Source organism: Manis javanica, chromosome 1 (assembly GCF_040802235.1).
Source record: "Manis javanica isolate MJ-LG chromosome 1, MJ_LKY, whole genome shotgun sequence".
NCBI lineage: Eukaryota > Metazoa > Chordata > Mammalia > Pholidota > Manidae > Manis > Manis javanica.
The window spans coordinates 40414312-40440853 of NC_133156.1; the positions used below are offsets into that span (position 1 = coordinate 40414312).

General features: G+C 35.6%; 1 protein-coding gene across 1 annotated transcript; it reads left to right on the forward strand.

Annotated features, from left to right (window-relative positions):
* The first annotated feature begins 343 nt into the window (after positions 1 to 343).
* On the forward strand, positions 344 to 26542 carry UBLCP1 (ubiquitin like domain containing CTD phosphatase 1). Its single transcript, XM_017679615.3, has 11 exons — positions 344 to 475; positions 3483 to 3677; positions 4447 to 4538; positions 4944 to 5029; positions 5112 to 5227; positions 6207 to 6305; positions 8122 to 8159; positions 8737 to 8835; positions 11321 to 11437; positions 21869 to 21996; positions 23572 to 26542. The coding sequence occupies exons 2-11, from the start codon at positions 3524 to 3526 to the stop codon at positions 23597 to 23599; spliced, it is 957 nt and encodes a 318-aa protein (XP_017535104.3). The 5' UTR covers positions 344 to 475; positions 3483 to 3523; the 3' UTR covers positions 23600 to 26542.

Below are 26542 nucleotides of genomic sequence, written 5' to 3' on the forward strand. Positions count from 1 at the left end.
GGCCTCATTCGAAACAGGACACAGTCACACAAGTCCTAGTCCCGAGTCCCACGAAGATCTCCGCACACCTGCAACGCCAGTGCACCACCCCTGCCCCACCTCCTGCTTTGGCGAAACAGTACCAGCTATGTCATTCCCGCAAAACACCCTCCCCGCTCAGGGCTCCCTAGCAGGAGCATGCGCACAACAGGCGAGGACCGGCATCCACCCAGGGGTCGTAGGGATCTGCACAGTGGTCACAGTCCCGGAAAGGCCTGGCTCCCTCGTCGCGGTGAGGAGAGCCCTGGGAGCGGCTATTTATGACTACCTCCAAAGAGAAACAGGGATGGAGCAGTCCTGCCTCCAACACGCTTGTCTCAAACCCTAACTTCCGGTTCTCTAGCCGGTTCCGGTCCCCGCCTTTCACTTCCGGTTGCTTTCGGTTCCGCTGCTCCCGGTGCCAGCATCCGCTGCCGCTGTTTCCGCCGCGCTGCAGGTGAGGGTACGCGGGACAACCTGGCACGCCGCCCGCGGAGACGCCGTTGGGTCCGGGGAATCGCGGCGTTGCTGCCCTCGCCACCTGGCCTCCGCCGGCGGGCCGGGGTGGGCTAGGGGCTGCTCCTGGGCGCCCCGGGCCGCGTCTGCCCTGGCCTGTGGCCCAGGCCTCCTGCCCCGGCCTGCCGGGCGCAGGGGCGGCCGTTCTCCCGTCCGGCCTTCTCGCCCCTGTAGGACTTCCCGTGCCCCAGTGGTTTTGCGTCCCCAAACATCAGTCCTCCTTCTGGGGTTTGTCCATCGCTCCTCCTCACCTTCCTTGTTGAAAGCATCCGGCTCCTTTGGATTTGGGGGTCTCTTCCTGCCTGCATTTGTGTCCATACTCGTTAGGTCTCCCAGCTCTCGCCTCCGCGCTGCCCAGGAGTTGCTCTGTGCAGTCCTGACCAGGAGTTGAGAGTACTTCACAGTTCATTTTAGTAGGCTTGTTGAAAAATTACCCCCTTCCCAGTTCTCAATTCACGTGTTGTTAACTTTAGCTTCTAGTACTTTCAGGTTTCGGCCTTTACACCTTTTTAGTCGTGTCTTGGGAAAGTTGTTTTACTTTTCAGTTTTGTAATCTGTGTGATGAAGACAGTTGTTAAGGATTATAAAGATTAAATGAGATAAATCAGTTTAGTATGTTGTTATTCTAGCCCCACACCCCCATTCTTCATGCACATTAGAGTTCACAGAGTGCTCAGGTATGTGTCATGCCTTTACACTATTCTTGTCAAGTAAATATTAATAGCTTCATCTTGAAGTTGAGGAGCTGACTGAGCAAGTCAACACAGTATGTTAGGAAGATGAACTAATCAAGCTGTTCTTGACTCTAGGGTCATCATTAAAGGTGTGCTCCTTGCTTCCTTGTCTGGATTTGATTGCCATTCCCGGTCCAAATCATTTTCTGTTTATAAATCTGATAGGGCCCGGGATGTTACAAAATAGTAGAATTGTGGAAAGAAGGTTAAATGTGAATGACTCATGCATTTGCAGTGTGTTGCTCCATTGTGAATTATCTGACTATTGAAGAAATAAAGTTCAGTTACTTTTAAAAACAGTTTTAAGCATTTATGCATTTAATTTTTATGGTCTTTTTTTGTTATGCTCGATTCATTAGAGCAGTTGCCAACATGGAATTCGTACTTGTGGCATATGCAATGCATAGTTAGTATACTTCTTTACTAAGCACATAGAGCCCATGTCATCTGGCACATTTTCCTTTTTAGGCTGAGAAAATTGAACAGCCTAGAGCACTGGCTCTCAAACTTTAGCATGCCTCAGATATGGGGGGATGTGGGGACAGAGATTGTTAAAACACAAGTTGCTAGGTCCCTTCCCTCCCAGCCCCGGTTACATTTTTAACAAGTTACCAAGTGGGATGAATGTTGTTGATTGGTCTAGAGACTGCATGTTGAGAACACTGGTCTGGAGGTGAAATGACTTGTCCAAGCTCATCTGGAGCTTAGGTGAACTCCAAACTCTCTGCTCTGCCCAACACAACATACTGTGTTAGTGTTGTTTACATTCCTAGCTCTTGTAAATTTTCATTTTTATTCTCACCTTCACAGAAGAATAAACTGTGTTTCAGTTTGACTCAGATGGTCCATTTGGCTTTTTATTGAGGATCATAACATTTGTGATTTTGTTAACCCCCAAATGGATTGCATTGTCCTGAATTACATTTTTAGTGGAGTAGGTTGTAAACATAACAGAATAAATATAAGAAAATTTATGGTGCTCTCTTCTAGTGGGCATGTTGAAGACCTGTTTAGTTGCCAGATTATTTTTGCATATTAAAGTTCAGAAATTGCCTTCTCTCTTGAAGTCTCTCATAGGAAGAGTACAACCAGATGTTTCATTAAGTAAGTGATAGCATTTGGAAATGTCAATACTTGAGATTAGAAAATCCCGTTCTCTGACCTGTGTGGGGGGAACAAATTTTTGAAAACTGGTAGAAAGCTTTGTGGGGGAAGAGACCTACATGCTGTTGTTGACAAGAGTAGCAGCTGCAATATAATTATGTGCTTATATCTGTGCCTGTGGGTTTTGTATTACTGATCTTTGATACCTGAACTCCTGTAGATCCAATTCAAGATAGATGGTTATGGTGTAGAGGAAGCAATGAGATTTAGTCAGAGACCTCTTCTATTACCAGCTATGTGCCCATAAACAGATTACATAACCTCTCTGAACTGTTTCATTGTTACAAAAGAGGCACAATTCTTTAACAACCTTGTTAAGTAAGATTTTGTAAAAACTTCAAATTAATTAAATACAAAGCTAATGGCCATTTATTATTTATGTAGCACAGTACCTGGAACCCTTCAGTTCATATTTAAAAAATTACTTAAGCAATACTTACTTATATAGTGATTACTATGTGGCAAGTGCTGTGTGATTTATAAGTTATAAACTAGCTTAATCCTTGTAAAAACCCCCAAGAAGTGTAGGTAATATTATCCTTACTTTACAGTTGAGGAAACCTAGGTGCTAAGAGTCAGGGAACTTTTCACAGTCAAATAGCTGGTAAGCGGGAGAGCTGGGATCTGAACCCAGCCAGGCAGTCTTGCCCTCGAGTTTGTGCTCTAAATCAATCACTGTACTACCTCTCAAATGTTAAGTAAACTTTGAAGTTTCATTATAGAGGAACTTGCCTGTAGCATAAATGTGGTCAGTGAGGGCGAGATACCTCATTATTACAGCTTTCTAGTTTAACAGGAAGGATCTATGATACAATATTAGGAAGTAGTTACTCTAAGGCAAAAGCAGGGAGGGTAGGAAATTTTTAATTTTGAATCTTAATAACTTTTGGTGTTCTGGTAGCATTCTGTAAGAAAATCCTGTTACTCTACAATCAAGTTGTGAAATAGGACCCAAATCACACAGGTTATAAAACTTAAAAGTTACAGGTTTGGCTAAATCTTTGATATGTCTATTTTAACTTGTATATTTGCATATGCCCTTCTTTCTAGGTACCATTTCCTGAAGGAAAGCTATCTCATATGTTTCAAGGATGGCTCTCCCTATCATTGTAAAATGGGGAGGACAGGAATATTCAGTGACCACACTTTCTGAAGATGACACTGTGCTAGATCTCAAACAGTTTCTCAAGACCCTTACTGGAGTGTTGCCAGAGCGCCAAAAATTACTTGGGCTCAAAGTTAAAGGTAAATCTCTCCTCACTTCAAGATTTTTGCGTTGGTCTATTTATGGTACATTATTTCTTTTCTTTAATAATTCCATCTCCTTTGAGATTTCTTTGATAGGGATATTCCCAAAAGTGTTTTATGATAAAAGTAAGACAGTTAAGATTACTTGAAAATACCACCACTATTAAGATTACTTTTGATTCCTCTGACAGTTGGTGTTTGCTTGTTAAACCTTCAGCACACAAGTCCCAGGTAAAACAGTGTAATATCTGCCATCTGCCTTCTAGCACAGCTTTTTTGTAGCAGCTTGGGCTTGTCTCCTCAAATGTCTTTTCTGTTTCAAAAGTAATAATATGATGGTTTAAAAATTATGGCAATGTTCATACCCAGCCTGAAAGGGACTTTCATGGTGTTTGTGTTTGTCATTGAAGGGTGAGTTTTGAATAGTGGTAAATCTATAGTGTTATCTTAGGAACTCAATTTTCAAGATTTTCTGGAAAAAGTTATCTTCATCTTGAATGAAGAGATAAAACATGAACTTATTTTGCTTAGTTGAATAAGGGTGTTCCTCTAAGATGGAGTTGGGGAATAAACAAACTTTGTATTAGTTGCTACTTAGTGTGTTAGACATTGCTAATTCAGCAGTAACAGTTTGCTAATGTAAGGAAAAAAACAAACCTACTGTGAAATCTGTACCAAACCTTTTAATGTTAGGGTTTTGTATAATGGGTTAGTGAAACCAGCACCTAAACTTTAGTGAGAAAACAGTCATTTGCTTGTATTGTAGGCAAACCTGCAGAAAATGATGTTAAGCTTGGAGCTCTCAAACTGAAACCAAATACTAAAATCATGATGATGGGAACTCGTGAGGAGAGCTTGGTAAATGTTTACTTTTGTTACCATTTGTCCCTTTCAAGGTATTATGATTATTACACTGTTGTATCATAGTTTTAATTGTGGTAAAATTGTCAGTTTAGTAGTCAATGAAAAATAAGAACTGCACAATCAATGTGGTATTAACTCAGCAGAAAACAAATACTGGAGAACTTGTTAGTATATAGCTAGCCATTAGTATATAGTAGTGCAAATGGCCAGATTTAACATGGTAAATCTGCCCAGTGAATGTATATAATGATTTATAAAATGTGGAACATTTCCCACATTGTGTGCTTGAAAGACTCTGGAACTCTAGTTATACCTCTCATTTGCTCTTTATGCTGTGTATTTATTTGTTACGTTAAAAGATAATATATGGTAAAACAAAACTGTTTTTCATCTTAATAGGAAGATGTCCTAGGTCCACCTCCTGACAATGATGATGTTGTCAATGACTTTGATATTGAAGATGAAGTAGTTGAAGTAGAAAATAGGTAAGTGCTTTTTGCTATCAAAGGAAATTGGTTGTAATGTGAGAAAAAGTGGATGTTTCATATGATTTTATTTTTCTAATAGGGAAGAAAACCTACTGAAAATTTCTCGCAGAGTGAAAGATTACAAAGTGGAAATTTTGAATCCTCCTAGGGAAGGAAAAAAGCTTTTGGTGCTCGATGTTGATTATACATTATTTGGTAAGTCAACTAAAATGGTGCTTCATCTTCTGTTACCCATAATAACTTTTTTCTTTTGTTTGTTTTTTTTCTTTGCAATGTGAAATATTTGACAAAAGCAAATTATTTATTGTAGAAAATGCATATAATCAAAAAAAGAAGTCATTTGTAATCTTGAAACCAAAGATGACCTTGTTTATATTTTGATGTGTATCTTACAGGGTGTGTTTGTTTGTATGTATGTCCTCTTTGCTTTTACTTAGTGATATATTGAACATCTTCTTAGTCATTTAATATTCATTGTAAATGAAATATATGTATATATTTTTGATCACACAGTATTCTGGTTTATGGATGCATCATAATTTCAAGCCCTTCCCTAATTAACATTTAAAATTTTAGGATTATTTAAAAGTCATTTTTGATATTTTATCCCTAGTTTTCTGTTTACTTATGTTCATGGAAGATTCTTGAATTTAAAATTAATCATGTCAATAAAAAAAGATGTTCACTTCATCCTTTAACATTGCCAAGTAAATGATTCATTAACTCCTGATAGTAGAATTGAATTTATCTCTAATTCTAAAGTTAGTACATGTTATAAATTAATGTACACTTAGTGCTTGCCATTCTGGTAAAATATGATCATATTCTGAAGGTGAATGGCTAAAAGTAAAGTATAGGTGGCTCTAGTTTGTTTTTCATATCATAAAATAACATGTACACTTTAGAGACTACATGTGAAAAAAAATATATAGTTTAATATATAAGCCTGAATTCTGGGTATTGTTCTTCACAAATTGAACAAAAATTGATCATATAAAATAGGATCATAAGAATATTAAATTGTGTACTTTGAAGGACATCTCTGTCAGCTAATGTAATTCAGTCTGAAGTAGTTTGCATTTGAGTGTTTACAGTACATTTCATTAATTTCATTATATTAGGTTCTTGTCCACAGTAATTAACTGGTGATCACCTGTGACTGATTTTCTTTTAGACCATAGGTCTTGTGCAGAGACGGGAGTAGAATTAATGCGGCCATATCTTCATGAGTTCCTAACATCTGCATATGAGGATTATGACATTGTTATATGGTGTAAGTATATTTTTTGTATAGATTTCCATGGAAATAAGGTTGTTCCTTATATTACTTCACTTTATAAAATGTGACTTAAAATGACATGTTTAAATATGACATATTTTTTATTTGTTTTAGCAAATTTCTGATGAAGCATGTTTGACTTTCTTGTATCACATGAAATATAAACTTACATTTGCCAAATGCCGCTTAGATTGTTGTAATACAAGAGAGTAGATTATGGTGTCAAAATAAAAATGGCCTATTTTCCCAAGACCCACCTTGATCAGAAACTTTTCTTTCTGATCTTTACTGTTGAACCTTTGGTGATTCTGGATATTGTTGCTTTATCCTTTCTTTGTCACTCTAGTTTCAAAACAATTGGAGAATATTATATATAAAAAAAGACTCAGTGATGTAATTCTTAAGAAATAAATAAAAATGTGAGTCATGCAAAATTAGTAAGTGGATTAAAGCAGTGTTACTTAAATTGTGGTCTATAGACCATTCCTGGAAGTTACAGGCCTGTGATAAATTTGCTCCAAAAAGTAAATTTACTACATTAGTGAACACGCAGTTTAGTTAGGTTGACTTTTTTTGTGGCAAGACTTTCTCAAAAAGGGGAGCAGTATATTGATTTATATCTCATCTCTCCACAAGTATTTAAATTGTCTCCTGTCAAATCACAAGCAGAAAAGAGCTATCCTGATTGTGAATTAAATAAAAGCCAATCAATTTAAAGTGCTACATTTAATTGTACTAGGTTTTTGATGAGAACCCACCAAGTTGTTACTACAGTCTGTAAATTTCCTTTTCCTTATAATCAGTATCTCCATTGTGCAACATTAATAAGAGCTTACAGCTTTTGAAATTAAACACATAGTTAAAAATTTTCTGTTTTGTAGGATACAGGGAAGAAAGCTGGTGGAACAAATTGTTCAACAACTCTAACATCTAAGATGACATTTGAGAAAATTATCCTCTAAGCATTGTTAGACTTAGAAGTTCAGAGAATGTTCTTTAAAACATATGTTTAAAATAAGTTACTTATGTAAATTATGATATTTCTAGGTAATACGTTGAAAAGGGCACTTCAGCTTGGAGCTAAATAGACTAGCATTTTAATTTCTGGCTTTCCCCTTATGAGACTGGGTAGATCAGTTACTCTCTCTGAGCCTTAATTTTCTCATAAGTAAACCTGTATTACACAGTAGTTGTAAGAATGAGAATATCAGTATAACAACTGGTGCCATGTCTAGTACTAGACATAAAATCGTTACTTAATAATTGGAAATCCTATTTATTACTGTGAATGTGTTTGAATGTGATTGTTTCAAACTCCTTGTTGAAAGCTAAGTTTTCAACTAACACCTAGCAGTCTTCAACATTAACTTTGAGACATACATAACGTTAATCTGCTTATATTGATATGTATACCTGTGCATTGCCTAGCAGTAGGATCATAGAAGAAAATAGATATGTAGGCAACTTAAATTTAGGTTTCAGAGTTATAGAGAATAGTGTCATAGCTGTTTTTAAAAAGGAGTTAAGGTTTTAACTTAAAAATTTACTGTGTTCAAAGTTCTTTTGTGCATTGGTATCCTGTATCTTTTAGATGAAAGTTGTTTAAATTTTATTCTTTCCTGAAAACACACTGAAATAGGTTTATTTTAATATATATTTTTAAAAATTACCATTAAGTTTGCTCAGAATTATTATTTGTAATGAACTTGAACTTTTAGTCTTACTTAGAAAACTAATTATACAGATGAAAATTTTATTTAATGAATTCAAGCCTTTCATTTGTATTGTATCATCATTCCTTATGTTTTAGCTGCAACAAATATGAAGTGGATTGAAGCAAAAATGAAAGTAAGTGTTAGATGATCCATTTATGAATGTTTTGAAATTGCATTTGTCCTGATCGAAGCGAAAATGAAAGTAAGTGTTAGATGATCCATTTAAGAATGTTTTGAAATTGCATTTGTCTTTCTGGAAGTTCCAAATTGAATTAATTTTATTCTCATTGGAGGGCATTTTAGCAGATAAACAAATGCCAGTATCAGGAGTAGAGGTGTGTTTAAAGTCTGTTTAATGGTAGATTATATTGAATACTCTAATTCTTTTTCAAGATTAAAGTAATAGCAAATTTCCTCCTCCTTTTTTCCCTCTATTTTATAATCTTTATTTTCTGGTGCATAATACTTAGAAGGAGTTAGCCTCTTCTAAAATAGTAAATTGGGAAGTATCCTGTTTGTAGTTTATTTTCTTTGGACTATCATTTATTGATTTAGCAAAGTGAAACTAAAAAACTTGCCAGTTGTTGAGCAAGATGTGGTGGCCCAAAGGGTAGAAAGTTGGCATTATGGGAAATTATAGCTGAAATATTGAGAAAGCCTGGAATTTTCTTCATTATTATATTTTAACCACATGAATATTTGTATTTTAGGAGCTGGGAGTGAGCACAAATGCAAATTATAAGATTACCTTCATGTTGGATAGTGCTGCTATGATAACAGTGCATACTCCAAGGAGAGGGTTAATAGATGTAAGAAATCATTTTACTTGATATTTAAAGACTTGTTTAACTTGTAGTGTACTTTTTGTATTTATTTTGATGGAATAAACTACAGAAAGTTTAGATATACACCTGAGTGGATAGTGAAGTGTCAGTTGAGGTTGACATAGGAAGATGTATTTAAGATTGATTGGAATTTTAATGATAAGTGTCTTGAGGCAGCATTGTCAAGAAAGGTCATGGGTAATTGTCCCATGATGATGGTAGCACACTGTTACTAAAGACAAATTAGGTGAGGAAAATTACTGAATATCATTAAGGAAGATACTAGAAACAAATCAAAATATACTTGCCCTGCCCTGTGTGAAACTCATAAGTAAAAACAGACACACCATGGTGCATTGTATTTTGGGGTGGTGTATGTGTAGCCCTAGAGAAGAGCAACAAGAACCATCAGAGGAAAGGGTTTGGTTAAAAAAGATTAAGGTCTTCACTTTGTTTCGTTGTCAAGCAGCTAGTCATATTGAACTGCTATTCACAGGGCACTCAAATAGGCACTGTTGTAGGTGAGGAGACATGGCCCATACCTTTTGGAAACACACAAACAGGAATTGGGGAGAATTTAGTGAACTAGGAAAGCTTAGGAGAAAGCACTATTGGAACTGTTAAAATCATAAATTGAATTGCTTAAGTGCATGAGGATTTGTTCAATAAAGGAAATACTGCTTACAACAAGGGTTGAAGATAATTTATTATCTACTAAAGTACATTTATAAAATCTAAACATGAAAAAGAAGTTTGGGAAATGTTAAACATAGTAGTGTTTGTAATAGTGAGAACTTAGATGAATAAAAATAAATTCTCAATATTCCAATATTTCATTGGATATGAAAATTTTTGCAATACAGCCAATCATTTGATGTAATAGGATATTTAGTAATTTAAATTTTTTTCATGATACTATCATTAAAGTGAAAGTATTTTAGAGAGAGAATTTGCAAACTGTTAGAAAATGGCTCTTAACCTTTGTTTAGTTCAGGGTCCACCTTAACAAAAGGTTGACGTACTTTCTGAAGCTGCTGCTATTGATAAAAAAGATACATCAGAGTATCTTGTCCTCCTGGGTACTGACTCGATAATAAGTAATTAAAAATTTTCCTTTGTGATTTTTTGTGTTTTCAGATACTTTTTCTACAGTCAGCACAATACTACTACTAATTGAAAGCAAAGTATTCCATTTTTTGGAAAAAACATGGCACTTAACCTAATTTGAAAATGACAGCACTATTTATAAAGATCTAGGATTTGTAACCCTAAGTGTCATAAAATAAAGCTCTTGTCATATTTCTTGAGGCTTTTGTTAGCTAAGAAACCCAAGAATCTGGCTTATTGTATCAGTTCCATGACTTCAAGCATTTGGTGGTGGGAGTGGGGGCAGGGGGTTGTCTCAGTAGTAAACAAATAGTGAAAACAAATTCATGGCAAATAAAATTTTTAAGTAATAAAATTAAAATAGTTTAGTAACATTCCTGTAGTAGCTAGGACACTTAAGATTAAAAAAGGCTTTCTTTGTATTAACAATAGAAAGAGAAAAAACATTTTTAAATGACAAACTTTGTTACCATTTATTTATACCATTTAACCCCTTGTAATTTCATACTATTCATAAATGAAACTCCTGCCTTCCTCAAAGTGTACTTCTAAAAATTTATTTAAAACATTTTCTGAAAGTGTAAACTACATTCACATGGTTCAAAAGTAAAAATAAAGTACAAAATGACAAGTTCCTCCGCCTGGGCCTTCCAGCCACTTACTCTCCTTCTTACAGGCAGTCACTGTTCTTGTATGGTCTTTGAGAGACTTCATGCAAGTATCAACACTTGAATATTAAGGAATTATCTTTTTGAAGGCTCAGCTTAATTCAGAAACAAAAGCAAGAATTTACAAATTATGGTATTTGTAAAGTTAAGCAACCAAGTGCTCTGGAAATTGTGTGTGTAACTGTGCCACTGAATTACAAAAGTCAGTTTTCCTTTACAAAATACTTAAATTCTGTGCTAAAGAGCCAGGTTCATTGTCCGTCATTCAAGTGTTCTAGTTTGGAAAACAGACCCTGTGTGACCCTTCAGATTCTGAGGGTGCAGATGCCAGCCCAGGAAGTCATGCTGAGTGCTTGGCAGACATCTAAACAATTACTTTGGGTTCTTACTTTTTAAATTAAATAGTTACCCTTCCTTTGGCACCAAGTCTTCATGTTAAAATTATGGAAAAGCCTTATGAGATTAGTTCAGTTAGACATAAACAGACCTTTTAAGAAGTTAACACTGCAAGATACATAGTGCTTTAAAGTGTGTTGCATCGCAATTCCAGTCTCTCCACACAGCCAGCCATCACTGTGTACAGGAGGAAAGGGGTGCTCTGGCATAGTTCTGTAGAGCATTTTACAGTGTCTTTGTTTTTAAGAAAGGGTGAACTATTGATAAAGTTTGAGTTAAATCTTAACTTTTATTCTAAGGTAAAGCCTCTTGGTGTTATATGGGGAAAGTTTTCGGAGTTTTACAGCAAAAAAAACACCATTATGTTTGATGACATAGGAAGAAATTTTCTAATGAACCCACAGAATGGACTAAAGGTAAGGCAAATTTTACTTGCTATGTTCATGTAATCTGGAGTATGTGGTGGAACTTTGGTATATGAAATAGATGATAGCACTGTTGAACTTGATAAATTTCTGGAAGTATTGTATTGTGGTCACAGGCAAGGAAGGCTTCAGTATTTAGAAAAAATTTGTATACAAGTGAACATTCTCTTCTGCATTGATATCTTTGGTTAGCCAGCTCATCCAAGTGTTCTCTTTGTAATTAGCTTTGGGGAGCACCATGGGTTTATTGATGTTGACTGTTAGCATCATAAGCAGAAGCATCAGACATTTTATTAGGGATACAAATCTTGGAAATTCTGATCTTCTGGCTAGCTGGAAAACTGACAATAAGGAGTTTTCTTGTTTTTGTTTTTGTTTTTTCTTTTTAAACTGAAACCAAGAAAAGGTTTTTGAAAAGTCCTATGAAGTAATGGAGGTCTTAGAATTACCAAGTGCCAGAGCTGGGAGGAATCTTGTTTACCTTCTTAGCTTTATAGGAACAGTTTGAGGATCAGAGAGTTTATGACTTGCCGAAAGTCATTTATGTAACTGGTTAATGACAGAGTTTGGGTTAGAATCTAAGTGACTTGGTTCCTAGGCAGCCAGCATGAAGTCACATGCAGTCTAGTGTAGGTGTGATAGTGACATTTAATCCTGGGAGCAGTGTAAGATTAGTAAGAGAAATTTGAAAGTTAAAATTTTGGTACCTATGGTTGTGTCTGTATCAATACAATATGAAAATGGAAAAGATAGCTCTATATTATGGTACTAGTGCAAATGGAGTCTCCATCTGAAATGGAAATCCTGACATTAAGATATTTTTATCCACAGTCCTAAACTTTTCCACAAGCTCTAGGTTCTTGATAACGTCAAAAGGTGAGAGAAAACTTCAAGATTCCTTAAAAAGTTCTTCAGAAGTTTCTTCAAAAATGAGGAAACATTCTTGAACCTTTTATGAACTGTTGAAGTATCCTTTAGTGTACAGTGATGATAGTTTAGGGACAGAATGCTGATATAGGTAGTGAATTGACACAAATATAAAAGCTGTTAATTTTGGAAGAAAAGTACTTAGGGTAGATTGGCAGTCATGTCACCCTTTAAAAATGGTTTCTGTTTGAAGCTTTGGGAGAAGTGCTTTTCCTGTGTGTATAGTTCACCAGGTATAAAGTACAGAAATGTATTCTTCAGTCTTGAGAAAAGATTCAATTGATCCAAACCAAATTCTCTGTGAAACTAATTGCCTGTACTGAAAGGAGATTAAGTCTTCATATTTAAGGAATGATTTTTAAGCAGAACTTTACCTTTAAAAAAAATAAAATCATTAGTTTCATGTGTGTTTAGATGACAATTTGCTCAGCCAACATTTGGTTCTTCATCTCTCCATGCAGAAAGGTGATATAACAAATTTATACTTCTTCATGTTACTTTAGAGCAGGATTTTTTTTAAAACTTGGGTAGTCAGTAGAATCACTGAGGGAATTCTTAGAAATACCTATGCCCCCTGCCAAGAAATTCTAATTTAGAAGAGGTATTTTTAAGCATTCCTCAGGTAATTTCTTTCATGTTTCCTTTTGAAATCCTCTTTTAAGAAAGCAGTTATTAATGATCTGCTCACATAGACATAGAAGCAGTTTTGAAATTGAAAATTTTATTTTTCTTATTTTTATTAAGGTATTGATATACACTCTTATGAAGGTTTCACATGAAAAAACAATGTGGTTACTACATTTACCCATATTATCAAGTCCCCACCCATACCCCATTGCAGTCACTGTCCATCAGTGTAGTAAGATACCACAGATTGACTATTTGCCTTCTCTGTGCTACATTGTTTTCCCCGTGATCCCTCACACCATGTGTACTAAATATAATACCCCACGATCCCCTTCTCCCGCCCTCCCACACCCCTCCCCTTTGGTAACCACTAGTCCCTTCTTGGAGTCTCTGAGTCTGCTGCCATTTTGTTCCTTCAGTTTTCCTTCATTGTTATGCTCCACAAATGAGGGAAATCATTTGGCACGTGTCTTTCTCCACCTGGCTTATTTCACTGAGCATAATATCCTCCAGCTCCATCCATGTTGTTGCAAATGCTAGGATTTGTTTCTTATGGCTAAATAGTACTCCATTTTGTATTCGTACTATATCTTCTTTATTCATCTACTGATGGACACTTAGGTTGCCTCTGTATCTTGGCTATTGTAAAAAGTGCTGCGATAAACATAGGGGTGCATATGTCCTTTTGAATCTGAGAAGTTGTATTCTTTGGGTAAAATTCCAAGGAGTGGGATTCCCAGGTCAAATGGTATTTCTATTTTTAGGTTTTTGAGGAACCTCCAATTTGCTTTCCACAATGGTTGAACCAACTTATATTCCCACCAGCAGTGTAGGAGGGTTATTTGCTTTTTGGGTTTTGAGGCATGTAAGTTCTTTATATATTTTGGATGTTAACCCCTTGTCAGATATGCCATTTACAAATATATTCTCCCATACTGTAGGATGCCTTTTTATTCTGTTGATAGTGTCCTTTGCTGTACAGACACTTTTTAGTTTGATATAGTCCCACAAGTTTATTTTTGCTTTTGTTTCCCTTGCTCGAGGAGATGAGTTCAGGAAGAAGTTGTTCAATGCTTATATTCAGAAGATGTTTGCCTATGTTAGCCTCTAAGAGTTTTATGGTTTCATGACTTACAGTCAGGTCTTTGATCCATTTTGAGTTTACTTTTGTGTATGGGGTTAGACAATAATCCAGTTTCATTCTCTTACATGTAGCTGTCCAGTTTTGCCAACACCAGCTGTTGAAGAGGCTGTCATTTCCTGATTGTATGTCCATGGCTCCTTTATCATATATTAATTGACTGTGGATGGTTGGGTTTATATCTGGGCTCTCTAGTATGTTCCATTGGTCTATGCATCTGTTCTTGTGCCAGTACCAAATTGTCTTGATTACTGTGGCTTTGTAGTAGAGCTTGAAGTTGGGGAGCATAATCCCCCCAGCTTTATTCTTCCTTCTCAGCACTGCATTGGCTATTTGGGGTCTTTTGTGTTTCCATTTGAATTTTAGAACAATTTTCTCTAGTTCGTTGAAGAATGCTGTTGGTATTTTGATAGGAATTGCATAGAATCTGTACATTGCTTTAGGCAGGATGGCCATTTTGACAATATTAATTCTTCCTATCCATGAGCACAGGATGTGTTTCCATTTATCGGTATCTTCCTTAATTTCTCTCATGAGTGTCTTGTAGTTTTCAGAGTATAGGTCTTTCATTTCCTTTGTTAGGTTTAGTCCTAGGTATTTTATTCTTTTTGATGTAACTGTGGATGGAATTGTTTTCCTGATTTTTCTCTCTGCTAGTTCATTGTTAAGTGTATAGGAATGCCACAGATTTCTGCGTATTTTGTATCCTGCAACTTTGCTGAACTCAGATATTAGATCTAGTAGTTTTGGAGTGGATTCTTTAGGGTTTTTTATGTACAATATCATGTCATCTGCAAACAGGGACAATTTAACTTCTTCCTTGCCAATCTGGATGCCTTTTATTTCTTTGTGTTGTCTGAGTGCAGTGGCTAGGACCTCCAGTACTATATTGAATAGAAGTGCGGAGAGTGGGCATCCTTGTCTTGTTCCTGATCTTAAAGGAAAAGCTTTCAGCTTCTCGCTGTTAAGTATAATGTTGGCTGTGGGTTTGTCATATATAGCCTTTATTGTGTTGACGTACATGCCGTCTCTACCCATTTTGTTGACGGTTTTTATCATGAATGGATGTTGAATTTTGTCAAATGCTTTTTCAGCATCTATGGAGATGATTATGTGGTTTTTGTCCTTTTTGTTGATGTGGTGGATGATGTTGATGGATTTCGAATGTTGTACCATCCTTGCATCCCTGGCATAAATCCAGCTTGATCATGATGGATGATGTTTTTGATGTATTTTTGAATTTGGTTTGCTAATATTTTGTTGAGTATTTTTGCATCTATGTTCATCAGGTATATTGGTCTGTAATTTTCTTTTTTTGTGGTGTCTTTGCCTGGTTTTGGTATTAGAGTAATGCTGGCCTCATAGAATGAGTTTGGAAGTATTCCCTCCTCTTCTATTTTTTGGAAAACTTTAAGGAGAATGGGTATTAGGTCTTCACTAAATGTTTGATAAAATTCAGCGGTGAAGCCATCTCGTCCAGGAGTTTTGTTTTTAGGTAGGTTTTTGATTACCAGTTCAATTTTGTTGCTGGTTATTGGTCTGTTCAGATTTTCTGTTTCTTCCTTGGTCAGCCTTGGAAGGTTGTATTTTTCTAGAAAGTTGTCCATTTATTCTAGGTTGTCTGGTTTGTTAGCATATAATTTTTCATAGTATTCTCTAATAATTCTTTGTATTTCTGAGGTGTCTGTAGTGATGAATTTTTCCTTTCTCATTTCTGATTCTGTTTATGTGTGTAGACTTTTTTTCTTGGTAAGTCTGGCTAGAGGTTTATCTATTTTGTTCATTTTCTCGAAGAACCAGCTCTTGCTTTCATTGATTGTTTCTATTGTTTTATTCTTCTCAATTTTATTTATTTCTGTTCTAATCTTTATTATGTCCCTCCTACTGACTTTGGGCCTCATTTGTTGTTCTTTTTCTAGTTTCATTAATTGTGAGTTTAGACTGCTTATATGGGATTGTTCTTCTTTCTTGAGGTAGGCCTGTATTGCAATATACTTTCCTCTTAGCACAGCCTTGGCTGTGTCCCACAGATTTTTGCGGTGTTGAATTATTGTTGTCATTTGTCTCTATATATTGCTTGATCTCTGTTTTCATTTGGTCATTGATCCATTGGTTATTTAGGAGCATGTTGTGAAGCCTCCATGTGTTTGTGGGATTTTTCATTTTGTTTGTGTAATTTATTTCTAGTTTCATAGCTTTGTGATCTGAGAAACTGGTTGGTACAATTTCAATATTTTTTAATTTACTGAGGCTCTTTTTGTGGCCTAGTATATGATCTGTTCTTGAAAATGTTCCATGTGCACTTGAGAAGAATGTGTATTCTGCTGCTTTTGGGTGTAGAGTTCTGTTGATGGGGTGTAGAGTTCCATAGGTCTGTTAGGTCCATCTGTTCTATTGTGTTGTTCAGTGCCTCTGTCTCCTTACTTATCATCTGTCTGGTTGATCTGTCCTTCAGAGTGAGTGGAGTGTTGAAGTTTCCTAGAATCAATGCATTGCAGTCTATTTCTCCTTTTAATTCTGTTAGTATTTGGTTCACATATGTGGGTGCTCCTGTTTTGGGAGCATAGATATTTATAATTGTTTTATATTCTTGTTGACTGCTCATGGTCATGCAGAAACTCACTTCACTATGTCATAATGTTGTGCCTATTTACATCCCTTTATCACTATGTAATGTCCTTCTTTGTCTCTTAATAGTTTCTGTGTTTTGGTGTCTATTTTGTCTGATACAAGTAGTGCAACTCCTGCTTTTTTCTCTCTGTTAGTTGCATGAAATACCTTTTTCCATCCCTTCACTTTTAGTCTGTGTATGTCTTTGGGTTTAAAGTGAGTCTCTTACAGGCAGCATGTAGATGGGTCTTGTTTTTTAATCCATTCAGTGACTCTCTGTCTGGATTGGTGCATTCAGTCCATTTACATTTAGGGTGATTATCGATAGGTATGTACTTATTGCCATTGCAGGCTTTAGATTTGTGGTTACCAAAGGTTCAAGGTTAATTTCCTTACTATCTAAGAGTCTAACTTAGCTCACTTACTATGCTGTTACAAACACAATCTAAAGGTTCTTTTCTTTTTCTCCTCCTTTTTCTTCCTCCTCCATTCTTTATATTTTAGGTATCATATTCTGTGTTCTTTGTCTATCCCTTGATTGACTTTGGGGATAGTTAATTTAATTTTGCATTTGCTTAGTAATTAGCTGTTCTACTTTCTTTACTGTGGTTTTATTTCCTCTGGTGACAGCTATTAAACCTTAGGGACACTTCCATCTATAGCAGTCCTTCCAAAATAGACTGTAGAGATGGTTTCTGGGAGGTAAATTCTCTCAGCTTTTGCTTATCTGGAAATTGTTTAATCCCTCCATCAAATTTAAATGATAATTTGCCAGATAAAGTAATCTTGGTTCCAGGCCCTTGTGCTTCATTGCATTAAAGACATCATGCCACTCCCTTCTGGCCTATAAGGTTTCTGCTGAGAAGTCTGATGTTAGCCTGATGGGCTTTCCTTTGTATGTGATCTTATTTCTCTCTCTGGCTGCTTTTAATTGTCTGTCCTTATCCTTGATCTTTGCCATTTTAATTACTATATGTCTTGGTGTTGTCTTCCTTGGGCCCCTTGTGTTGGCAGATCTGTGCATATCCATGGCCTGAGAGATGATCTCCTTCCCCAGATTGGGGAAGTTTTCAGCAATTACTTCCTCAAAGACACTTTCTATCCCTTTTTCCTCTCTCTTCTTCTTCTGGTACTCCTATAATGTGAATATTGTCCCTTTTGGATTGGTCACACAGTTCTCTCAATATTCTTTCATTTTTAGAGATCCTTTTTTCTCTCTGTGCCTCAGCTTGTTTGTATTCCTCTTCTCTAGTTTCTATTTCATTTATCGTCTCCTCCACTGTATCCAATCTGGTTTTAATACCCTCCATTGTGCTCTTCAGTGATTGGATCTCCAACCGGAATTAATTCCTGAGTTCTTGAATGTCTTTCCATACCTCCATGAGCATGTTAACGATTTTTATTTTGAACTCCCTTTCAGGAAGATTCATGAGATCAATGTCATTCAAATTTTTCTCAGGAGTTGTATTAGTAGTTTTACTCTGAACCAGGGTCCTTTGTATATGGCGCCCTCTAGTGCCCAGAAGCCCTACTCTCTGGAGCTGCTCAGTCCCTGAAGCAATGTGGGGGGTCGCAGGGCTGTGGTATTGGTGCCTGGGGGGAGAAAAGAGCTGTTTCTGCTTCCTGGTTGCTATGCCTGTCTCCATTGCCTGAACCAGTGGTCCGAGCACAGAGGTATAAGCCTCTATGCTTTGCTTTTGTAGTTGCTGTAGACAGGTATTCCCTCTGGCTGGTTTGTCAGTTTGCATGCCAGTAGGGCTGGCTGGGAGAAAGACGCAGCAGGCTGCGTATCATGGAGTGGGTCCTTGGAGCTGTGTAGTTAGCCAGGGAGCTGGAGCACCTGAAGATCGTGAAAGTTCCCAACCTGCTGGGCAGAGTACACCTAGACAGTTTTGTCTACCTGTCCTTTCTCCTGAGCAGTAAGCTCTGTGCAATCCTTGCCCCTTTAGCCTCCCTCTTACTGTTAGGAAGTCTCTCAGACTGCCCGCCTTTCTTTTGTCCCAGAGCAGCTGGATATGGATCCCTGCTTTCTATAGGTGACTGGAATCTCAGTCGTTCCAGGAATTCTGCCTGTCTTAGCTTTCCAACCCCCTAATCAGAAGAGTACCATGCAAGCACCATGGAATGTAGGTTTGTGCTCCCAGAGCAGATCTCTGGAGTTAGGTATTCAGCAGTCCCAGGCCTCCACTCCCTCCCCCTCTCTGTTTCTCTTCCTCCCACCAGTGAGCTGGGGTGGGGGAAGAGCTTGGGTCCCACTGGGCCACAGCTTTGGTGTGTTACCCTGTTCTGTGAGGTCTGCTCTTTTCTCCAGGTGTATGCAGTCTGGCACAGTCCTCTTTCCTGTTGCTCTTTCAGGATTAGTTGTATTAATTGTATTTTCGTATTATATGTGGTTTTAGGAGGAAGCTTCTGTCTCACCTCTCATGCCGCCATCTTTAATCCTCTCTCCATACCGTTAATCTTAAAAGTCGAAATTGAAAAAAAAAATTTTTTTTTTTTGAGAGGACATCTCTCATAGTTATTGATCAAATGGTTGTTAACAACAATAAAGTTCTGTATAGGGAACTCAATGCACAATCATTAGTCCACCCCAAGCCTAATTCTCATCAGTCTCGAATCTTCTGAAGCATAACAAACAAGTTCTTACATGGTGAACAAATTCTTACATAGTGAATAAGTTCTTACATGGTGAACAGTACAAGGGCAGTCATCGCAGAAACTTTTGATTTTGATCACGCATTGTGAACTATAAACAATCAGGTCAAATATGAATATTCGTTTTATTTTTATACTTGATTTATATGTGAATCCCACATTTCTCCCTTATTATATAATTATTATTATTATTTTTAATAAAATGCTGAAGTGGTAGGTAGATGCAAGATACAGATAGAAAACATAGTTTAGTGCTGTAAGAGAGCAAATGTAGATGATCAGGTGTGTGCCTATAGACTAAGTATTAATCCAAGCTAGACAAGGGCAACAAAACATCCACAGATGCAGAAGATTTCTCTGAAATGGAAAAATTTTTATAATAATTCTTTCATAGGGGATAGTGGTCATATAGGTTGCCTGCTAGTGAGCCCACTTAGATGATTCTTGCAGAATGGTAGTTAGGTGTGATTATACTGGAACAAGTGAGGTTAGTTGGGTGAATAATAGATTTTTTCCATTGAACTAGTTTATTTTAACTTTTAGATCAGGAATCATTGGTGTGTATTAGTTCTGTTGTTTAATAGTGCTTAAGACCAAATGTTTAGAAAGTAAAAGTAACTTAACAGGGTGTGAGGTTGAAAATCTTTCTTAGCAGCCACTGACTCTGTACTTAGTCTCTGAGCCTAAATCCTTTCCTGCTTTTAAATGTGGACTCACTTTGGTACATTGTATATTAATAGTTTAAAAGTTAGGTAAGTTGCCTTACAATCTTCAGTTGAATGAAGGAATACTTCACAGCATTACAGTACTGCTCATGGTCATGCAGAAACTCAACTTCACTATGTTGTAATGTTGTGCCTATTTACATCCAGCCCCTGGGCTGAAGGAAGGCCCTGCAGAGAATCTTTTTGATCTCCCACTTCACTGCTGCTGCTGTGAAACAGCACTGCCCATCCTGTTTGGAAGTAGGATCTCCTACAAGTGCTTGCTTCTGGGCAGACTCACTCTGACTTCTCACTGGTGCCCTTGAAGTTGTGGGAGCCCAGCTGGCTGACAGCAGTGGTGGTCCCTTGCACCATGCTACCCTAATGTGAAAAGAACATAATGGAAAAATTTTCTTTTGTGGTGTGCTTTTCCAATGACAGAGAAGAAAACTATATAACTAAATATTTAAAACCTTGCCTATTCTTGATAGATAAGGTATGGACTTCTTTGGGCTCATTGGTTCTTCTCAACAGGTGACAATGATTAAATGTTAAATGTCATCCATTTTACAGAGTTACTATGTAAAATTAATAACTAATGCCCAGTTTGCATTTTCTTCAAATCACAATAAGGATATATTAATACTTTACTGAAAATTGTTTATTTAGTCCTTGCATATGTATTCAGGTGTATGTGTGACTTTTTAAAAATATTTTTTACAGTGGAAAAGTCCAAATATAAACAGAATTACATAGAATTATATAACAAACTCCCATGTATGCATCATGCAGTTTAAACAACTTAATAATTCCTGGATGATTGTGTTTGCACTGTACCTTACCTATTCCCTTTCTTTGGTATTTGGAGCAAATCCCAAGCATGTCATTTCATCTGAAATAAGTAATTTTTTGAAAGGGTATCTCGAGTTGTGTAAAGCTGATGTCTTTAAAAACACAAAACTCTTGGAACTCTATAAGAACATCAGGTGTGTAGTTTAATAGATTATTATAATAAAGATAACATGTAACTACCACTCAAGTCAAGATGTAATGTCCCTTACTAAGTACAATCCCCAACCCTGCCTACCATGCTGACTTTTATGCTTTTGAAATGAATGCTTTTCATTATAAAATATAATGACCTTAAAAACTTAGAAAATAAGACTGTTCTTTTTGTGGGAAAACTTATGTAATTAAAATATTTTTACAGAGACTTGAATAATAAAGAAAAATGTTTAATGTGTGAGAGAAAAGAGGTTATATAAACATATATCTTAGCTATATAACAATTCTTAGAGAAACACTGAAATGAAAACTATCAATGTTAAAAAATAATCTTACTCTCCTGTTAGATTGAGCTTATATTTGTGTTAAATTTTCTTGCATGAAGTGATATGAATCAGATGATTTAATTAGTAAAAAGCAACTGGATTGACAGAAGGGAAAAAATTCTAAGCAGTTTTGCAAAGCAGAGAAGCCACATAGGGTTCAAGTGCTGTAACGAAGCTGGTGTTGTCAGGTTCAAACTGAAAAAATAACAAGGTAAATTAGGTAGAAGAGCTTTTAACTTGTAGTATGAACATTATACCATGATTGTTAGTTTATTAAACTAAGATAATATAAAAGTGATATTTAATATTGTCATCCTTGGTGGTATTTTAATCTCATTAACTCTTGAATGATGGAATAGTATATATAAATTTGTACTAGTTTCCTTATTCTAATGTGAAGTGTTGGATAATGTTTGTCTCCTAATAGATAAGGCCTTTTATGAAAGCACACCTAAATCGAGATAAAGACAAAGAACTTTTAAAATTAACTCAGTACCTCAAGGAAATAGCAAAGTTAGATGACTTTTTGGACCTAAATCACAAATATTGGGAAAGGTAAGTGCTAATTGCTTATTCATTTCCTCTTTACATTAATGGAAAAAATTGTCTAGTGACCCTGGTTATATATGTAACTCCTTAATTTTTATTTAAAATGGGTACACTCTAAAATTATTTTTTACTCCAGTGACATCTCTCTTGAAAGTATTTTTCCCTTTTGACTTGAACTCTAATTTGCTCATAAACCTGCATCTTAAGTATTAAGATCTTGAATACTTCTAGTAGAGAGGACTTAAGAGACTGGTACATGTTTGTGGAGCTACCTATACATTATTTTGTGACAAATTGGGAGGTCACTCATGAATCATATGGGAAAGTAATCCCTGTTCTCATACTATAATGTCTGGGTAAAATAAAATACCCTAAAAAGTTTCCTGTTAAAAATTATAAGTAACCTCTCTGTATAACAGAAAAATTATAAATCTTTATTCCACTAGAAGAGCAACTACTTAAAATTTTCCTTTCCAAAGATACCACTGTTACTCTCTTGATAGTCTTCTAGTCTTTTCCTAAGCACAAATGTATGCACAAATCTACATAAAGGCTGCATATAAACATCAAGATTTTGAGGCACGGGAAAACTTCTGGAGAACTGGATAAGATTATTAATGGACTTTATTATGTACTGCAAGTCATTTTTTGGAATTCGATCTTTGAAGATTTGATTCCACTAATACAGCAACAAAAGAAACTGTTCATATAATAACAACACTTTGGCTTTTGAAATTCCCTCTGAATTTGAAATTTTAGGCTTTTCAAATTTTCTTAACACATCTCTGACATACAGTTTATTAGATTGTCATAATCCTATTAGGAAGATAAGACAGGCATTTTTATCCCAATCTCCAAATTATAGATGATGTAACTAAGTCACAGCTAGTAAATGCCACAGTGGCACAGAATGAGCAAGTTTTTGTACTATCAATCTTGTTCGGGTCTTTTGATTTTAAGAACTCTTTCCCTACCTCCACACTACTGAGCATAGTAATTTGTAAATGTGAGAAATAGAGATATAAAATTTTTAATTTAGTGGTAGATTCCTATAAAATAATTGAAGAAAAATTTGTTTGCTTAAGTAACATCTTTGTATCTTTATACTGTTGATCGGAATCCTTTAGCAACTTTGGCCCACTATCTCTAAGTAAGAAAAATAAGATCTTTAAGTGGCAAAAGAGGAAATTATAGTACTAGTTAAAATATTAGTTTCACATTTGGAAGTAAAGCTTTGTGGAGTGATACAGTACAGCTTCCAGAGCTTTGTTTTGAATCTGAGCTCTGCTACCTTCTAGCTTGTGTGAACTTGGGCAAATTACTTCACCTCTTTGTACCTATAAAATAGGAATCAATTTTAATAAGAGAACTCTTCGTAGGGTTGTGAAGACTAAATGAATTAACACATCATCTTAGAACAGTGGGTAGCACATAAATAACATGTTAGCAATCATTTACAATTATGACTCATCTTGAAAAGTTTTGTTGTTAAAATGAATTACTTTCCTTTAGAAGGAGAGTTAGACTGCTATGTAAATTTAGCATGATATGACACAGATATCTTTATTTTATTTCTTGCAGGTATCTCTCAAAGAAGCAAGGGCAGTAGTTACAAGTTAAACTGGCAGATATTGAAGATACTTGAGATTCAAGAACTTCTTGCTTTTATGCTAGAAATTATTATGATAGTGCTGGACACTGCAGCAAATACCAGACTGCTTATACTTGGTCTTCCAGTTTTTTGTAAATTTAATTTTATATTTTTTGAAGATCACAGCAATACGCTAAAAAAATAAATCCTTTTTCTTCCCTGTATGAATATATGGTTACTTTTGAAAAATATTTTTTCCATTATTGAGTACTGAGTTTTTTTCCCCAAAACCATTAAAAAAAGTGGACAAGTGTATACTCAGCAGTGTTATTTTGTGACTTTGGAAACAAGTTATGTCTTGTGTTTGTCTCACTATGTTGTTGTCTTACTAAGCGCAAACCATTCTGAAACTACTGCTTTTCCCTGTAAAACCAAAAAAAAGCAGGGGGGTAGGATTTTGAGTAAGGACCCTAGTTTGGTATGCTTAAAATCAGTTTTTTTAATTCCTTTGTCATAGACACAATTTCTGTTCTTACTCCACTATTTACATCTTTAAATTTGGAGCCGTCTCAGTTTGGTCTGTATGTGTGTTAGTGTTCTTTGAATAAAACTGGAAAATGTCAACTGTGAACAGCTGCACCAGAGTGTGAGAAACAGAAGACATAAGACTGAAGACGACTGGAGACAAGGGTGCGCTTCTTGTTGGCAGCTGAGCAGGACTTCTAACCATTGTCGTAAAAGCAGAGGCAATACATTTTAAGATGGGATATAGCCCTGGTTCAGCCCTAAAAAGCATGAACAAAAAGTTTTTTGTTCCAGCCATATCTTGTCTAAGTGCAAGCACTGTGTTTCAGTGAAAATATCTAGCCATAAGATTAAAAAAAAAATTATTTGCAATGCTTATGACTACAGATATGTAATGTGACCACTGTTTCGTGTTAATACAGATCTTGTATTTGAAAGGAATCTTATCCTTTCAAATAAACATGGTGTATATTGTTCTTACGGGACTATTTCAGTGGTGTAAATAAAAAGTACCTTTTCTTAAAACATTGGTTATCTGCTCTGTATTATCCCAAATATTTTGCTTCTTTGTTGAATTGCAAAGCAAAACAAACAAGGTTCAGGTAAGGACTTTTTGAAAAAAATTGTTTGTATGGTTTTAAGTGTGTATATCACTGTTCATGCATTCAGCATTGGTTTTAGCAGCTAATTAGATATGTTAAATTACTTGATTTTAGTAAGAACCATGTTTTCTAAATGATAAACTTTTCTTTGTGGTAGGTTATTTTACAGATTTATAATGCAGGAGAATTTTGAGAACCCCTAAATAAAATAATTCGGTTAAAATTTGTTTCTTAATTATGAGGCTAAATTTAAATATTTAAGAATGGGATATAATTATTTCAAAGTATTCATTTCATTGGTACATTTTCCCACTATAAAAGGCAGCTTATTATTCCAAAGTAGTCATGGAAAAGGCTAAGTTTTTTTAAGAAAACTGAACACTTAAAACTATTAAATAGATCAATAAAAGCAGACATTTTCTAAATCATTATAAAGTAAAATACAAAAATTAGCAAACCTTAGGAAGCAAAGTAGGATTGCTAAAGAAACATTTTCTGCCATTAGGTGGTGCCCAAACCAAAGTTTGTTAGCTGCATGCTAAATTAAGCAATTCTGAGAATGTTGTCACTGTCACCTTATAAAATCACATGTACTTCTGTGATTAATACAAAGTATTGGGAGTTCTGGTTTATCTGCATCTCATGATACATTGAACAGGTCTTTATCTGCCTATATACCTATGCATGTGGTACACAACCAGATAACTTAATCCAGGTGCATATTCTGGTGAAACAGCAGAGATTAACATAAAGTTAACTTTATGATACATATATTCCCACTCTCAAATAATTAGTACCCAATAAAGTATATTTAATTTAAAAACTGCTAAACTTCACTAAATCTTTGAGAGGGCAGTTTGAGGTTTATTGGTATCTTAGGACTTGTGAAAATCAGTTACTGGACTGATATTTAGAGGAATTACTCAGTTTTAAAGACTGATAAATGCGTAATTATAGTAAGCAACTGAAATGTTCTTCATTCATAGAAGGTAAAATGGTTGTTTTGGGAGGAGGTAGAGTTGTGCAGGGGTGGGGACTGGGAAAAACACAAAAAAACCAAAATGCAATTATTTAGGTTATTGCTTATTTTTTAAATAGTTGGTTGCCAAGAATAATAAAACTTGAATAGTGAATAAACTGGTTCAGGGCTTTTCTAATTCCAAGTAATCAGAACTTTCTCCAGGAGCAAATTATTAGTTTCCCCTAAAGTATTTATTCTTCAAGATTTGCTAATTGTATTAGCTAGAATAGCAGCCCAAGAGGTGTCTAGATATTAAATGCTTAGATATTTATGTAATGATATACTAGTTTTGGGAATTGCTTTGGAGGGGATGCTAACTGTTTAGAGCTTGAGGAGAAATCCTTTAAGATTAGTTTGATAGATTTATTAAAGACTTCTGAGAAATTAATGCATTATAAAAACTGAAACAGAAAGCAGTATCAGGCATCCAGTGGGTTTAGAAAAGGATGTCAATTTAATGTCATTGAGATTCCATGTAGAATGTAACATTTTAAACTCCCACATAATTTTAATAGAAACTTAGTAAGTAAGCACACTTCTTAAATGCTAGTGCAAAGATATTTCCTGATATAAAGTATTACTTATTAAAATACTGTTTTCCTTCTGAAAAGCTTTAGAAATTGAACCTAATTGGTCTGTTATAACAGTGGGAACACAGACTTTAAAATATCAAAAACAAAGATTGCATAAACAATATGGCTACAGACTGTATGTGTATAATTTGTGATACTAAAGGCCAAACTGATGACTTTCCAGGAATGTGTAGATTATGAAAATGAAAATAAAGTTGGAACAGTTTTTCATTAAATACAA